This window comes from Caretta caretta, chromosome 1 (assembly GCF_965140235.1).
Source record: "Caretta caretta isolate rCarCar2 chromosome 1, rCarCar1.hap1, whole genome shotgun sequence".
Taxonomy (NCBI): Eukaryota; Metazoa; Chordata; order Testudines; family Cheloniidae; genus Caretta; species Caretta caretta.
The window spans coordinates 308006212-308022842 of record NC_134206.1 but is presented as its reverse complement, the minus strand read 5'-3'; the positions used below and the strand labels follow the sequence as shown (position 1 = coordinate 308022842).

Here is a 16631-nt window from a genome sequence, read left to right as displayed (position 1 = left end):
CCACCTGGCAAAACAGAAAGTATCATCTGTTTTGTTCTCGGCAAGGACTCCCTCTCCAGTGACTTCCTCCTGTCGTGGGTGGGGGCCTGATGTACATGTTCCCTCCAATCCCACTCATCACCAAGGTCCTGGCAAAGATCAAGAGAGACAGGGCGCGGGTTAGCATGATCACCCTGGCGTGGCCTCCCCATCACTGATTTGGCACATTCATGAACCTGTCAGCAGCCCTTCCCTGGCCCCTGCCCAACTAACCGGACCGGCTGTAACAAGACCACGGTCAGCTCTTACATCTGAATTCATCAGTCCTTTGGTTCAGTAAAAACTATGTAACTCATTATTTCTTTCAAAATGGCCCTAACTTGTTCTCTGGACATCAGAAAAACTGACAGTCTGATATGTTGACATTTTTCCACTAGTGCTTCATAATTTCTGTGCACCTTTTTAGGATTCACAGGACTGTTCTGATTTGCCTTTGTGTGGGGGAAGGAGGAGAAAGGTATGCGAGGGAGTAGTATTTTAGTTAAAAGATATTTTTTAAAACTCCAGCGTGTACTGTATGGACAACACTTAAAATAACATTTTCTCTTTTCAAAAGGACATTTTTCCTTCAATCCCTTATTTTCTGTCACATAAAAAATAAATTGCAAGCCTGGAAATGAAGTCATTAGATTAATTTGTACTAGCTACCAATTGATTGATGAATTATTTATTGAAATGTAATATACAAGTGATTATTAGCAGCTTTAAAGAGGAAACAAAATTAAAATAAGTTGGTTCATATCAACCATTATTAGAGAAACCCTATTCCTTACTGAGCAGCAGCTTTGTTTGTATAAAAAATATCATTTTTCATTACACAAGTTATTTGGTGTATGAAAACTGATGAGAAAGCAAATCTGGGTAAATTAGCTTTTGGAGGTCATTGTTTTCATAGCGATAGAGCCAGTTTAAACCTAATTAAAACACAAGTAAAAATTTACCTCCAGAGCCCTCTGCTGGTAAATTAGGTAAACAATGTTTGCAGTAGTCGGATAATTACCCAGTAGTTTAACTGTGCTCCCTTGACAGTTAATTAAACATGAGCACTACTTTAATAGCATTTTACAAAGTGAAGGCCCACAAGTAGTTTTGATATGAAATGGGTTTTAGTTCTCCAGAACATTATACAGTGCATTTGTGAGTTTCAGTTCGAGATAAAGCTGCAGCTTTGTCATTCAGTTAAAAAAAATAAAACATGTTGAAGTAAAATCATCATAGAGAACTGGAAATATTTTTTTTTAAATGTGGGCATTATAATAGTATGGAACAGGGGTCAGCAACCTTCAGCACGCAGCCTATCAGGGTAGTCCACTGGCAGCTCCTGGTGGGCGCGGTTTGCCGTTCCCGGCCAATGGTTATATAAAAGTAGCAAGATGGTTATATAATGGGGAAAAAAAAGTTCTTGTTTTTAAATAAGAGAGACTGATGCATTTAGATAATAGGTAGTAAACCCAAAGCAGCTACCTTTAAATATGAATGGTGGGATAATTGGTTTACATTTCATACTTGTAGAGCAGGTATCTCTTTGCCTCTTCAGCATGCTTTTTATAACCCAAGAGGTCAAATTAAATCAGCTTAGCCAAACAGGTCTATATATTATGACACTGGGTTACTATATTGTTAGTGTAAATTATATTTTTGGAGTTTGAAGAGTAGTTTTTGCCTTAACTTAAAATAAATCTGGCAAAAACTTAAATGTTGATGGGTTTTATAGAATAATTTGGGTTTGAGGGGTTGTCTTATGAGTTCTGCCCACTCTGTCATTGAATTTGATTGTTAACTGTAACCCTATTGTCTGGGTTTGTCAGATTCAACCATTGATGGGACAAAAGAATGTTTTTGCATAGCTTTATAAATTAAGAACAATCCCATGTCATTTCTATGTAAAAATCGCTCTTTAAAAGCTGTGACACACCAATACTGCACATGTAGAACACTGTATTGTAAGGCATATCAGTTTCATGATTGTGAAGTGGAAAATTCCAGACATACCCAACCCCTTGGTTTTTGGTTGTTTTGTTTTGTTTAAAAATATCCAGGTCTATGAATATTCATGTAAAGTTTACTTTGTTTATGTGTAGGTTGAACAATACCATAATGTCATCTTTCATGGTCCAGAAGGAAGTTTGCAAGACTACATAGCACATCAGATAGCGCTCTGTATGAAGGTAGTAAACAAGCATACAAAATAAATAATTCTAGAAAAGAGCATGTAAAGCTTCCCTAAACCTGTGAATTTTCAACACAGAAAAAGCAAGTGGCTGCCGGATTCACCTGTGAAATAGTTAAAGTTGAAGTGGATGCTGATTTCTCCAAGGAGCAGCTTGCAGAATTATTCATCAATAACGGTAAGATTATTTCAGTAGATCTATTTTGATAAGTAGAGGGCTACTTCTAAAGATGCTTTCACAAGAAACAGTAAAGCATGTTGTATAGCTTACAGCATATTTTTAATAGAGATCTGAAAATCTCACAAATTCTGGAGAAGGAAACAAGGGTCTCAAGTGAGCTAGTGCTAAAGATGGCAGTCCAAAAATGAGGTTTGTGTAAACTTTATGCCTTTTACGTTAATGGATTCTTAATATTTTTTCTCCTATTCCCTTTCATGTTTCCTTATGTTAGTGAACATTTCACTTGATTTCCAAGGTTCAGACCTGTTGAACCAGAAATATAAGAACATTGCTACTTTATCATGCCTGCTGGCTGAATACAGCACTTTATTCTCCAGAGCTGTCAGCATCTTTCGCAAGCAATGAAAAATAGTTTTTAAAAATTCTATAAAGAAGTTGAAAAACAGAATTGCAGGTATTATTTTCTGGAAAAAACAAGGAAATTATATATATATAGAGAGAGATCCAATAAACTGGATTAAAGAAAAAACAAATACTGATTATCCTAAATGGAATATTAGCTAGAGTTATTCTACTTATCCAGTTCTTAAGTTTTGAACTTATTTGTACTTTTACTGTCTACTGGAATTTTTCACAACAGCCATAAGAAGAATGCCATTTCTCAACTTCAGTTTATTAAAACAATAGGCTTCAGACTGTGTGAGAGTCCATATTAATGAATGTCTCCAATTCCAGGAGACCTGGATAAATGTAGTGAGCCATTTCTATAGGATCACTTTTAGTCCTTTTAAAATAAGTGGGTTGTTTGTTGTTTGTTCTACATAGCCTTTTTTGAAAACCCAGATTGTTGTGATACTTCATTATTTATTGCTTAAATACTATATTTTTCTGATTGGTAGGTGGTGTGTTAAATATTGAACTAATCGTATTCTCCAGTTTTCCATGGTATTACATTTAACAGCATACAAGCACATCTCTTATTTGGAATACTAGAATAGTGTTATGTTAACACAACGTTATTTCCCCTTAAGAGAGCTTTCACTGCATACATCTTCTTTAATCTGTCCAGTACTTAATAAATACTTCTCTTCACTGTGGCTAAAAGTTTCAACTGTCAGTGAGAGCAATGGGTTTTCAGCACCTCTGAAAATCAGATTTGTTCTTTAGATATTTTAAATGTGGATTTAAGTGCCTAACTGTAGGCATCAATCCATGTGTATTTTGTCTCATTGCGACAGAACAAAGTTAAATTCCTGTTGTTAGTGTAATGTGAACCACTTTTTAAAACAACAGTAAAGTTATACAAGGGTTGAAATATCCCACAAAGATATTTTGAGCAGCATACTAATTCTTGAAATTGTTCTGGTCAGTATGCCCTAACTATAATTTTGGGATGACCAGTAAAGAAGAATAAAAAAGAGAGATGACTAAGTAACGAAAGCTGATAAGGAAGGCAGGATGGACTAACACCAAACTTGGTAAAAAAAAAAAAAAAAACGGGAGAAAAACTAAGGAGGGGAGAGCATAGAAGAGGAATTGAATGTGGGAAAGAGAGGGATAGAGCAGACACATAATGGGATTCTGCTCTGCCTTGTAAGGTTTGTTGTTTTGTTTTGTTTTTATTTGTAAAAAAGAGAGAGTCTGAGAAAAAGAAAACGGAATAGACAAAAAAATTGGGGGAGAATCAAGAAATGGTAAAGAAAAGAGAGAATACATTTAGTATTTAGGCTAGTTAAATGTGTTTTATTTTCCCCAGGTCATCGTATTTCTGTGAATAGAATCCTATAGCCTTCCTAGTTTGATGAGAAGGCAGGTGTTGATTAATAACAAGAATTTTTGTTATAAACTGGGGACGCATCACTTGGAAGTAACAGAGGAAGAGAAGGAACTCGAAGTATTGGTTGATCAGAGGATGACTATGAGCTGCCAATGTGATATGGCCGTGAAAAAAGCTAATGCGGTCTTGGGATGCATCAGGCAAGGTATTTCCAGTAGAGATACGGAGGTGTTAGTACCGTTATACAAGGCACTGGTGAGACCTCATCTGGAATATTGTGTGCAGTTCTGGTCTCCCATGTTTAAGAAAGATGAATTCAAACTGGAACAGGTACAGAGAAGGGCTACTAGGATGATCTGAGGAATGGAAAACCTGTCTTATGAAATGAGACTCAAAGAGCTTGGCTTGTTTAGCCTAACCAAAAGAAGGCTGAGAGGAGATATGCTTGCCCTCTATAAATATATCAGAGGGATAAATACCACGGAGGGAGAAGAATTATTTAAGCTCAGTACCAATGTGGACACAAGAACAAATGGATATAAACCGGCCATCAGGAAGTTTAGACTTGAAATTAGATGAAGGTTTGTAACCATCAGAGGAGTGAAGTTCTGGAACAGCCTTCCAAGGGAAGCAGTGGGGGCAAAAGACCTATCTGGCTTCAAGACTAAGCTTGATAAGTTTATGGAAGGGATGATATGACGGGATAGCCTAATTTTGGCAATTAATTGATCTTTAAATATTCATGGTAAATAGGCCTAATGGCCTGTGATGGGATGTTAGATGGGGTGGGATCTGAGTTACTACAGAGAATTCTTTCCTGGGTGTCTGGCTGGTGAGTCTTGCCCACATGCTCAGGGTTTAGCTCAGGGGTTTCAAACACGCAGCCCGCGGCTGCATGCAACCCGTGGGGTTATTTTCTGCGGACTGCCAACTCCCCGCGGCCCCCCCCCGCCCACCAGCATTTACCTAGAGCGGCTCCGGCCTGGCGCGACCAGGGACAGGGCAGGCTCCCTCCCTGCCCTGCCCCCGTGCCGCTCCGGGAAGCAGCCGGGACCTGGGGGCACAGGGGTCTGTGTGTTGCCCTGGCCACTCCTCCAGCTACCTTCCCCGAAGCTCTCATTGGCCACGGTTTCCTGTTCCCAATGGAAGCTTTGGGGGAGGTACCTGGAGGAGCGGCCAAGGCAACACACAGACCCCTGTGGCCCCCCGCCCCCACTTCCCTCAGGTCCTGGCTGCTTCCCGGAGCGGTGCGAGGGCAGGGCAGGCAGGCAGAGGGCCTGTCCTGCCCTCGGTGCGCGCCGGGCCGGACTCGCCCCCAGAACCCCTCCTGCAGCTGAACACCCTGCTTCACCCTGTACCTCTCCTGCACCCCGCACTCCTGCCCTGAGTCCCCTGCTGCACCCTGCACCCTTCCTGCACCCCCTGGGGGCAGGGAGGGGGTAGAGTTGGGGTGGGGATTTCAGGGAAGGGCTGGCATGGGGGCGGGGCAGCAGAGTGGGGATCAGTGATGCGGCCCTCAGGCCAATGTACTAGTCCTCATGTGGCCCTCGTGGTCATTTGAGTTTGAGACCCCTGGTTTAGCTGATCGCCATATATGGGGTCGGGAAGGAATTTTCCTCCAGGGCAGATTGGCAGAGCCCCTGGGATTTTTTCGCCTTTCTCTGCAGCATGGAGCATGGGTCACTTGCTGGAGGATTATCTGCACGATGAAGTCTTTAATCCATGATTTGAGGACTTCAGTAGCTCAGACATAAGTTAGAGGTTCGTTACAGGAGAGGGTGGGTGAGATTCTGTGGCCTGCGTTGTGCAGGAGGTCAGACTAGATGGTCATAATGGTCCCTTCTGACCATAAAGTCTATGATTCTATATTATTGATGAGACTGGGGCAAACTGCTGGTTGCTACTGTCACTGACAAAATTTAACAAGATAGCGTTCTAAAATAAATAAAATTGACATGAAACAGGTAACTTTTTTTTTCTGATTTAAGTGCTAGCATAATAATGCATTTTAATGGGCTTTTTTATATTTATATTGACAGAGCTGTGATGATTTACCCAAGCTGGGAATCTGGCCCATTATCACTTCAAAAACTAAAACAAGTAATAGCTGAGGATGGGTTCTTGAGTTTCTTATTGGGATGAGAAATTTTGAGAACTCATACAGACAAGCATACGCAGAATTCTTAAGCAGGGCCTTTGTTTTAAAATACACAGGTTTTTTTGTGATTTTTCATTTGTGCTTCATTCTCTGGTAGTCAAAAAAGCGAACAGAATATTGGGAATCATTAAGAAAGGAATAGATAGTAAGACAGAAAATATATTGCCTCTATATAAATCCATGGTACACCCACATCTTGAATACTGCATGCAGATGTGGTCGCCCCATCTCAAAAAAGGTATATTGGAATTGGAAAAGGTTCAGAAAAGGGCAACAAAAATGATTTAGGGTATGGAACAGCTGCCATATGAGCAGAGATGTGTAAGACTGGGACTTTTCAGCTTGGAAAAGGGACGACTAAGGGGGGATATGATAGAGGTCAATAAAATCATGACTGGTGTGGAGAAAGTAAATAAGGAAGTGTTATTTACTCCTCCTCATAACACAAGAGCTAGCAGTCACCAAATGAAACTAATAGGCAGCAGGTTTAAAACAAACAAACGGAAGTATTTTTTCACACAACAGGCAGTCGGCCTGTGGAACTCCTTGCCAGAGGATGCTGTAAGGCCAAGACTATAACAGGGTTCAAAAAAGAGCTAGATAAATTTATGAAGGATAGGTCCATCAATGGCTATTAGCCAGGATGGGCAGGGATGGTGTCCCTAGCCTCTGTTTGCCAGAAGCTGGGAATGGGTGATAGGGGGTGGATCACATGATGATTATCTGTTCTGTTCATTCCTTCTGGGGCACCTGGCATTGGCCACTGTTGGAAGACAGGATACTGGGCTAGATGGACCTCTGGTCTGAACCAATATGGTCGTTCTTATGTTCTATGTTCTTATGCTCATACCTAATTGAGATTTTGTCATGAATGCAGTTCTTCACTTTTTGTACAGAATTTGAGTATGGGATCATGCTCTTATGTATGAAGTTATTCCCAATAACTCATGTGAATAATGATACATAAAGGTAAGAACCAGTGCCTTAATTGCCATGGCCACAGTGTCAGATAATTTCTGAGCAGCATCATAGCTCTTATCAAAACTGGTAAAATATAGATGTGAGAAAGGTAAATTTAATAAATTGATAGAATTTGTAAATTTTGTCCTCATAGAAAATACATTTTTATCGTTGTACAGCGGGATAGTTGGTTTCACATTAAGCAGTAAAATACATAGGATATTTTTATATAATGTCTTTCATATAAATAATCAGTTGCGGTGGAACACCGTTATAAGTGGGGTGCTGAAAGCCAGCCCCCTTATACCTGTCTATGCCCCACCCCGAGCTGGGGCCAGGAACAGCGCTGTGTCTCCAGGAGGGGGGGACCTAGACAAAGGTAAGGGGGCCGATGCTGGGGCCACAGCTGGGGGCGGGCACAGGTCCAGGAGCAGAGCCCCAGGGTGCAGGGCTTGCAGCCAGGATCCCGGGAGCAGAGCCCCCAGAGCAGGGCCGGCAGCCAGGACCCTGCGTGGGGGGGAGGAGGGAAGAAGCAGAGTCCCACATAAAACCTGGGGGTGCTGCAGCACTCCCTGCACCCTTAGTTCCCACACCTATGTAAATAGTATTCAAAAGCATTTTACAAAGTCACTACAAATAATACAGTAGAGTTTAACACACAAAGAGAAGTGATGCTGAATTGGAGATACAGAAATGCTATCTCACAGTGCAGCAACTTCAAAGAAAGATGAGACTTGTGCCAACCATGACCAGGTTGCATGGAGAGGCAGAGGAGGCTGGAGTAAGTGGGTTGGGGATTAGAGAGAGACTTGACCTGTGCTGTTGGGTGGAGTGAGTTTATGGAGTTTTAAAACAAGGGGACAATTTTGAACTGAAGCTTGATGTTATTGGGGAGCCAGTGGAATTGTTTGAGGTTGGGGATGATGTGGTTATGGATAGAAACCTTCCAGACTTGCCTCACCCTGGAGAGCTAGGATTCAGAAAAGCTATAAAGAAAGCAGTTGTAGTGAGAAGTGATTGAGCCATGCAGATTTGAACAGAGGTGAAATCAGTGCAATATCTTAAGTGGATAATGTTGTGAACGTGATAAACAAGTACATTTGAAAACATGGAATATATCAGAGGAGAAAAATTTCAAGTTATGATTGATGTTAAGGTTAAGTCACATACACTGTCCTCATGCTCAGTGTTCACTCTAATTTTTCCCACCCATGTGCAGAATGTATTTTGTTAGGTGCATCAGTATGGAGGTGATGTGTGACACGTGTGATGTGTGACCTCCATATTGGTGCACATAACAAAATTCATGTGGCGGGGTGGGGCCGAGGTGTTCAGAGTGTGGAAGGGGACTCAGGGTTGGGGTAGAGGGTTGGGATTTGGGCTCTGAGGTGGGGCTAGGGATGAGGGGCTCAGGCAGAGGGTTGGTGGGTGTGGAGGGCAGTGAGGGCTCTGGCTGGGGATGCAGACTTTGGGGTGAGGCTGGAGATGTGGGGTTCAGGGTTGGGGTGCAGGGGTGCAGTGGAGCTCCCTGGGGCTACAGTGGGGAGAGAGGATTCCCCTCCAGCTCTTTCCCCGCAGCAGCACCTGGGCTGGTGGGGAGAGGCGCATGTCCCCTGGCTGCAGCAGGCTGGGGGGAGGCCACCTGTTGCCGACCAAAGCAGGTTCGGAGCCAGGCTGGGTTGGAGCTGGGGAAGAGAGAGGGGTGCCATGGCAGGTCCAGGGCTTGGGAAGAGGCACCTCTCCCCACCTCAGTCCTGAGCGCCTGCGCAGCACTAAATAGGTAGCTGCATGGCCGCGCAACTTAGAAGAAACTTAGCTCATAGGAGGGATCATCCTAACTTTAGGAAAGGCAGTTTAGGAACGTGGAAGCTAGTTAAAAATGCATAGCCAAAAGACTAGCCATGTGGCACATAATAGGGGCCTGTAAAGAACAGACATGCCTTTAGAGCCTATGATCCCTAGTGTCATGCATTAGCAGCTGTTTAAGCAATGAAGTACAAAGTTAAAGGATAAATGGTTAATTTTCGACATGGAAATAGGTTAATAGTAGAAAGTTCCAAGGACCTGTACTAGGACTGATTTGACTTTCATATATTTACTCATGATCTGAAAAGAAAAAGAAAAAAACAGTGAAGTAGCAAAATTGTGCTTGACACAGTTATTTAAAGACTAAAGATTGTGAGAAACCTCAAAAAGGTCTAACAACGTTGGGTCGGTAGGTAACACAATGGCAGCTGAAATTCAATCTTAGACAATGTGTTGTTTTATTGTTTTATATTTATATTGCAGTGGCACACAGATGCCTTAGTCAGAGTATGGTACCATTCTGGTAGGTACCATGCATATATATATAGAGAGAGAGAGAGACAGACAGAGACATCTCTGCCCTGAAGAGTTTATGGTCTAAGAAAACAAATGGCAAACCAAGATTAGGCAAGATGGAGGGTGGCATATAATCACATGTATACAATTTTTATATACATTTTGCAATTTTTTTGATGTTATAGATAAAGAGGCAACTATCCCCAACTATGCCTCAACCTAGCTATCATTAATTGGCTGGTTTCCTATAGGCATCACATAAGAGGTGGGTCTTGAGGAGGAATTAGAATGCAGAGCGGGTAGTGTCCCCATGAGTCAGTTCAGGGAAGGCAAGCTAACACAGTGTGGGGAAAAAAGCGTGTCTTATGAATCTGGAATGACCATTACATCACTGCCTTGTGTACTGGTGTAGGCTTTACGGTGTGCCAGAACGAGTAAGAACAAGCACATTCCCAGAGATCTTCTTGGCTCACCATCTTTTCTTCTCCACCTCTGAAGCAGGGATCATTGTATTAGGATACTGAAGTTAGTAGTAAATGTGAAGATGAAATGGTATTCAGTTTAGGATTCTTTCTTTATATAATAACTTCAAAAAAATTCTTTTCTTACTATATAGTATAATTTTTTTCCCCTGCTGTTTGGTATTTCCATTTCGTTTTTGAACACTAAATGTTGCATAATCCATTCAATCTGTACTATTTTCCCCATAATTTTAAAAGGCAAAAATAAAAAAAAGTTTCTCAAGCAGCATGCTAATGCTAAATGTAATATTTGTAAATAAAAAGTAATTTGCACAAGTAGATATTAATGGGTTCTTTTTGTTACAGCTTGTCTGGTCCCAATGAAACAGCTTTCTGTGAGCAAGAAAACCATTGTGATTTTAGAGAATCTGGAAAAAGCTTCATTATTTGATTTACTGGGAGACTTTCTGGCACCTCTTGAGAATCGTGGTTCTGAAAATCCTTGCACTTTTCAAAAAGGTATTAAAAACAAAGTTGAGTAGAGAAATATTTTTTATAATAATACAGGTTTAATATAATAATGTGTGGAGAGTTTATTTTGAGGATTAAGATTCTATAGTTTTGCTGGTTTTATATATAATTTCAAACTATCTGTTCTCAACTGTATGTGAGAAATGTTAGTTATTTTTTATTTGTAATTTAATTGCATTTATTAGAAACATATATAATGCTGCTTGCTTTTAATAATCATTTACGTGGATTGTAGGAAAGCTTTTGATTATTGCAGTAAAATGTCTTTTGGTTCATTTTTAGCAAATGGTGTGCCTGATGCATATTACTTTCATGAGAACTGCTTTCTAATGGGGACAATTGCAAAGTCTCGTCTCCAAGGCTCTGACTTGTTGGTTCAGCAACATTTCCGCTGGGTTCAACTAAGGTGGGATGGGGAACCAATCCATGGCTTGCTTCAAAGGTTTTTAAGAAGGAAAGTTATAAATAAGGTAAGAAACACTGAAATTGGCTACAGTATTTTGTTCAGAAGAAAGTATGCGGTGCTATTGCCGAAAGAATAGCCAGCCACATAGTGAATTGTTCAGAAAAAGTGACCCTTTTATTTAAAAAACTTGTGAGCACACAATATCATAACTATTCCACACCAAAAACTACACTAAAATAACAATGTTACAGAACATTAAAAACAAACAAAAGTCAGTTAGAAGGATAAATGTTCCATGTCTATAAATATAGTTATTAGTTAATTAGCATGACCTCACTTGATTGGCATAAAGACACAGGGCTGCCACAGACAGTAGTAAAGATAGTTACCTTTTGTTTGCAAATATCTACATGAAAAAGATCTCTTTGAAGGTGTTTATAATCCTGTAACTGTACATGGTAATAGAATATGAAGCAAAAATAGAAGTCTTTTCCCAGAGAGTCTACAATCTAAAGATGTAAGTGGATCTGATACAGTTAAGTGTCCTGTGTATCTCTGCTAGGCTGAACAGAACAAAAGGGTTTTCAGAAGCAATTTGGAGAAAAGGAAGGGCTTAGCATACATTGGGAAAAAAAAGTTAACATCATTCTGGGGTGTATTGGCAGGAGTGTTGTAAGCAAGACACAGAAAAATAATTCTTCCGCTCTACTCCATGCTAATTAGGCCTCAGCTGAAGTATTGTGTCCAGTTCTGGGCACCACATTTCAGGAAAGATGTGGACAAATTTGAGAAAGTCCAGAGAAGAGCAACACAAATTATTAAAGGTTTAGAAATCATGACCTATGAGGGAAGATAGAAAAAAAATGGGTTTGTTTAGTCTGGTGAAGAGAAGACTGAGAGAGGACATAACATTTTCAAGTTCATAAAAGGTTGTTACAAGGAGGAGGGAGAATAATTGTTCTCCTTAATCTCTGAGGCTAACACAAGAAGCAATAGGCTTAAATTGCAACAAGAGCTGTTTAGATTGGACATTAGGAAAAACTTCCTAACTGTCAGGGTTGTTAAACACTGGAATAAATTGCCTAGGGGGGTTGTGGAATCTGCATCATTGAAGATTTTTAAGAGCAGGTTAGACAAAAACTTGTCAGGGATGGTCTAGATCAGCGTTTCTCAGACTGGGGTCTGCGGACCCATGGGGGTCCCCGAGGATACTCCAGGGGGTCTGCGGGCCCCGCTGATCAAGTCCTCCCTCTACTACTCCCCCTCTCTCTATCTCCCGGAGGCTACTGAAGCCAAACAGGGAGATTTTAGGCTCTAAAAGTGCAGCAGGGCTAAGGCAGGGTTCCCTACCTGCCCTGGCTCTGCGCCGCTCCCGGAAGCGGCTGGCACATCAGGGCTCAGGGGGTCTCTGCACACTGCTCCCGCCCTGAGCACCGACTCCACAACTCCCGTTGTCTGGGAACTGTGGCCGCCTGAGGTAAGCACTTCCCAGCTGGAGCCCACACCCCTCACCCCCTCCTGCCCGCCAACCCCGTGCCCCAGCCCTCTCCTGCACCCAGACTCCCTCCCAGAGCCTGCACCTTGCACTTCCTTCTGCACCCCAACCCCCTACCCCAGCCCAGAGCCCCCTCCTGCACCCAAACTCCCTCCCAGAGCCCACACCCGGCATCCCCTCCTGCACCCCAACCCCCTGCCCAGCCTGGTGAAAGTGAGTGAGGGTGGGAGACAGCGAGCGATGGAGGCAGGGGGGATGGTGTGAGTGGGGGAGGGGGGGCGGGAAGAGGTGGGGCAGGGGTGGGGCCCTTGGGGGAAGGGTTGGAGTGTGGGCTGAGCGGGGGGGGGCATGGGAGGTCCCCAGAATTTTAAATCAAAATGGGGGTCCTCGAGTTGCTAAAGTTTGAGAATCGCTGGTCTAGATAATACTTAGTCCTGCCATGAGTGCAGGGGACTGGACTCGATGACCTCTTGAGGTCATTTTCCAGTCCTAAGAATCTATGATTCTATAAATTGGAAGTTTGTTCTGAGCTGAAAGGCAGTATGCAGTAAGATATACATGAGTAGGAAAAGGACACAAGAGGAGGAGAAAAAATTGAGTATTAAGAAGCAGCTGGGAATAAGGGCAGAGATAGGCAGGAGCAGAGTTGTGGAATTCTTTGAAAGCTATTTGGTAACAGATAATACTAACAAGATGGCAGCCATTGCAGAGTTGAGAAATATGGGGGTTTGGAATGGGAGCTTGGTCAGAACATCTGCAAAGGAAGATAACCTTGGATAGCCTGAAGAAGAACTGGTTGCTGTCAGAGTAGAAAAGATGATCTGTTGTTCAATTTCTGGAAAAGATAGGGAATTCAGAAGACCTATTGTTCAATTCCTGTTTCAGCTACAGGCTTTCTGAATGATCTTGGTTAAATCACCAGTCTTACCCCTGTGCCTGCTTTCCCTTTACCTGTTAAATGGGAATAATACCTCTCTCCCTAAGAGAGGTGTTTTGAAGATAAAATCTATTAATGATTATGAGGTGCTGAGATGCTGTGATGAGGCAATATTTATATAACTTTTTAAATTAGACAAATCATTCTGATGCTAAAAGTGGTGCTTGTGGGATGCCATACTTGCTAAATCCACTTGTGCTTAAAATTGACTGAGAAGCCTTAAATAGTTTCACTATCCATTATGAATTTCCTCAAATTACTTATTTCAAAAGGCTAATTCCTTTCATATACTTTTTTCTGTGTGAATTGTTTATTTTTACAGTGCAACGGAACTCGTAGAATTTATTTTAATACGTGAATTTCTGTGATTTTTTTGGTCTGTGAATTAAAATTTAGTAGTGTATTTTACCCTTCATGTCTGCCATTAATGATGAAGATTATATTTACACAGAGAGTAAAGACAAGGGGTAAAATGTTAAGAGGCTCTTAAGTCCTATTTTCAAGAGTCCCATTTTCAAGAGTGACTTAAGCTCCTAAAGGCCAGATTTTTAAAGGCACCTGTCTGCATCTTTAGGTGCCTGAATACCTTTAAAAATCTGGTCCAAAGTGTCTCAATCAATTTTGAAAATGGGACATAGGTTCCTAAACCACATAGTGGTTAGTGTTAAACTCTCTTTCATAAAACAACCTTTAGGATTGGATGCCTGTTAGTTGACTTGGCTGCAGGTTTCCAGATTATACCTGAAGAAAGATCTAGGACTGGTTTTACACTGGAGACAACTTGTTTGGGGAGCAGGAGGAGGCCATAGTACAGAGAGTGAAGGAAAGAAAGGCCATACTCCATTCCTCTGGACCTGTGTCTTGCTCTTTAGTTCCTCCTTTGGAGGGAAGGGAAGGGAAAGACCTTTCTTAGACAGCTTTTACCTCATCAGTTGGCTTCAAGGGAGCTCAGTACTACTCAGCACAGAACTCTTAGCCTCAACAATATTAGAAACCAAGGGTTCTAATCCCTTTTTCAGCAAGCAACAAAACCTGAAGAGTTTAGCTGGCCTGTGACTACCAGTAGCTTGCCAGAATCTACTTCTAAAAGGCTCCCCATCTAGTTCTGATGTCTCTGGGGATCTGATCACTGGTCATCTCCTTGGCAGCTTGGCTCCTGACATAGTAGTGATCTTTAGTGCACGGATGGTGTATTTGAGGGTTGGGTGTGCACTGCTCATTTTGTGTGAAGACTGCGGTTTGTGAGATTCAGGCCATCGTTACTTGTCTCTAGCTTTAAAAGTATAGAATCATAAATTAATGCTGTATGACAGTGTGCATAACTATTAATGAAAGAAAATTGTTAATATGCTTTTCAGTTTCTGGCAATCTGAATTTTTTCAAATATTCTGTTTTAGAAAATGAGTACAAATCAAGCATCTGGTACAGATCTGTTCAAATCAATGGTCTTGGAAACATGTTGAAATTCCGGTCCTATTGAAGTCAATGGGAGTTTTGTCACTATGTTCAATGGGTCAGCATTTTACCCAATATCTTTACAGGAATTTGCAAATGTTTGCTGCAAATATAGATCACAGAGTTGTATAGTAGTTAGATTTAGAAGAAAAGGTTCTTTCTCACGAAAATAATTCCTTTTTATCTACTGCCCCAAAACAAAAAGTATGTCTTGGTTGAAATATCTATTTTGGGACTTGCAAGAAAGAATAGCGGCAGTACATTGGGAAACAAAGCTACAGAATTAAATTGATTTTAATAGTAGCAAACTGTCATAAATATATTTATATTAGGTCACTTTGTGGAAATGTCACTTTTGAGTCCTCCTAAATAATAGTTAGATAAAATAAAATAACTTTTTAAAGATGTTTTTTCCGCATTGTTGTTCCCAACTTCTGTTTCTATTTGTACATAAATATGTTAAACTATTTGTACAGAAAACAAAACTGATTTCAGTTAGTCTTCAGATTGAATAACACACTGAGGCTGCCTTCTAGGGATGACCATGATCAGTTAATTCTCTTTTAAGCACAACTTGCACTATCTACCTTAAGTCTAAAACCTTAAGGTAGATATAAGATAGATCAGGGAACAATTTTGACTTTTCAGTGAGAAATTGAAAAATAAAATGTTTTAGCAAAAAAAATAATTTCAATTTGGAAATGCTGCCATGATACCTCATTGCTCCCAATTTCTTCTATAGACTGAGCTCCTTGGTTGGACTGCATCTCTCATGATGCTCTGTGATCTCTCCTCATGGTGAGGAAACCATTTGCATCCTCAGTCTCTGGCTATGGTATATCACGGGAGATGTAGTCTAGCTGGGGTGCCAGCCCATCAAAGACAATGGGGACATAGGGAAACCAAACTACAACTCCCATGAGGCACCACAGCAGGATATTCTAATTGAAATATTTTGTGTTTCTTTTTTAAGTGTCCTATGCATATTCCCATCCATGAGATGCTCCAACCGGTTCAGCTGAACAGTAGAACCCTAGTTAGCAGCAGCTATTGGAATGGTTACATGCCTCCCGCACCTCTCCCGTCAGTGAATGTTGAATGTTCCAGGGCAAGGGTACAAAAGAGACATGGCGCTCCAGCCACCTCCGTTCCTTCCAACTGTGACCAGCTGAACAGATCAGGAAATGCTCCAGGGAGCTTATGGCTCTGTACCTTGTTAGCTAGATAATAATTTTATAGCTAGAATTAGTAGTTTGTTAAATAGTATTAGTTTAAGTTAGTTGTAAATCTTTGGTTTTGAGATAGCGGAACCAAAGGCTAGAAAGCCTGGTTTTAAAAGTTGTGTGTCGTGTCCGGTAGTTTCTAGCACCCGATGAATGTACCAGATGCCTGGCATGTTTGGATGAGGGACACTCAACATCAGAATGCTCAGTTTGCTCGACTTTTATAATGTGAGCAAAAAAAGGAGACAAAACAGGCTTCAAGCAATTTTATTACAAGAATCATTGTCAGCAAAACCACCCAGAACTGAGTGAGTGAGTACAAAGTTCAAACAAATCTCAGTGACCAGCATCAGCTCTAGGCAAGTCTGCAGGGAAGAACAACAAGTCCTCCACCATAGTACCAAGTATTAAAGGATCCGTAAGTGGGAAGGATCCAAAGAGGAAAACTACTGTGGTGTTAGTCTCAGTTTCCAGAGCCAATCCACTACAAAAGGAAATCACTGTTGAGGCAAACAT

At 41.3% G+C, this 16631-nt stretch overlaps 1 protein-coding gene across 1 annotated transcript in view; it reads left to right on the top strand.

Moving 5' to 3' along the window:
* The window catches only part of CTTNBP2 (cortactin binding protein 2), a 193250-nt gene that overhangs the window by 146612 nt on the left and 30007 nt on the right, over positions 1–16631 (top strand). The window contains 4 exon segments of the mRNA XM_048836159.2: positions 2121–2207; positions 2288–2387; positions 10435–10587; positions 10882–11069. Of these exon segments, the coding sequence (XP_048692116.2) occupies positions 2121–2207; positions 2288–2387; positions 10435–10587; positions 10882–11069 (528 nt within the window).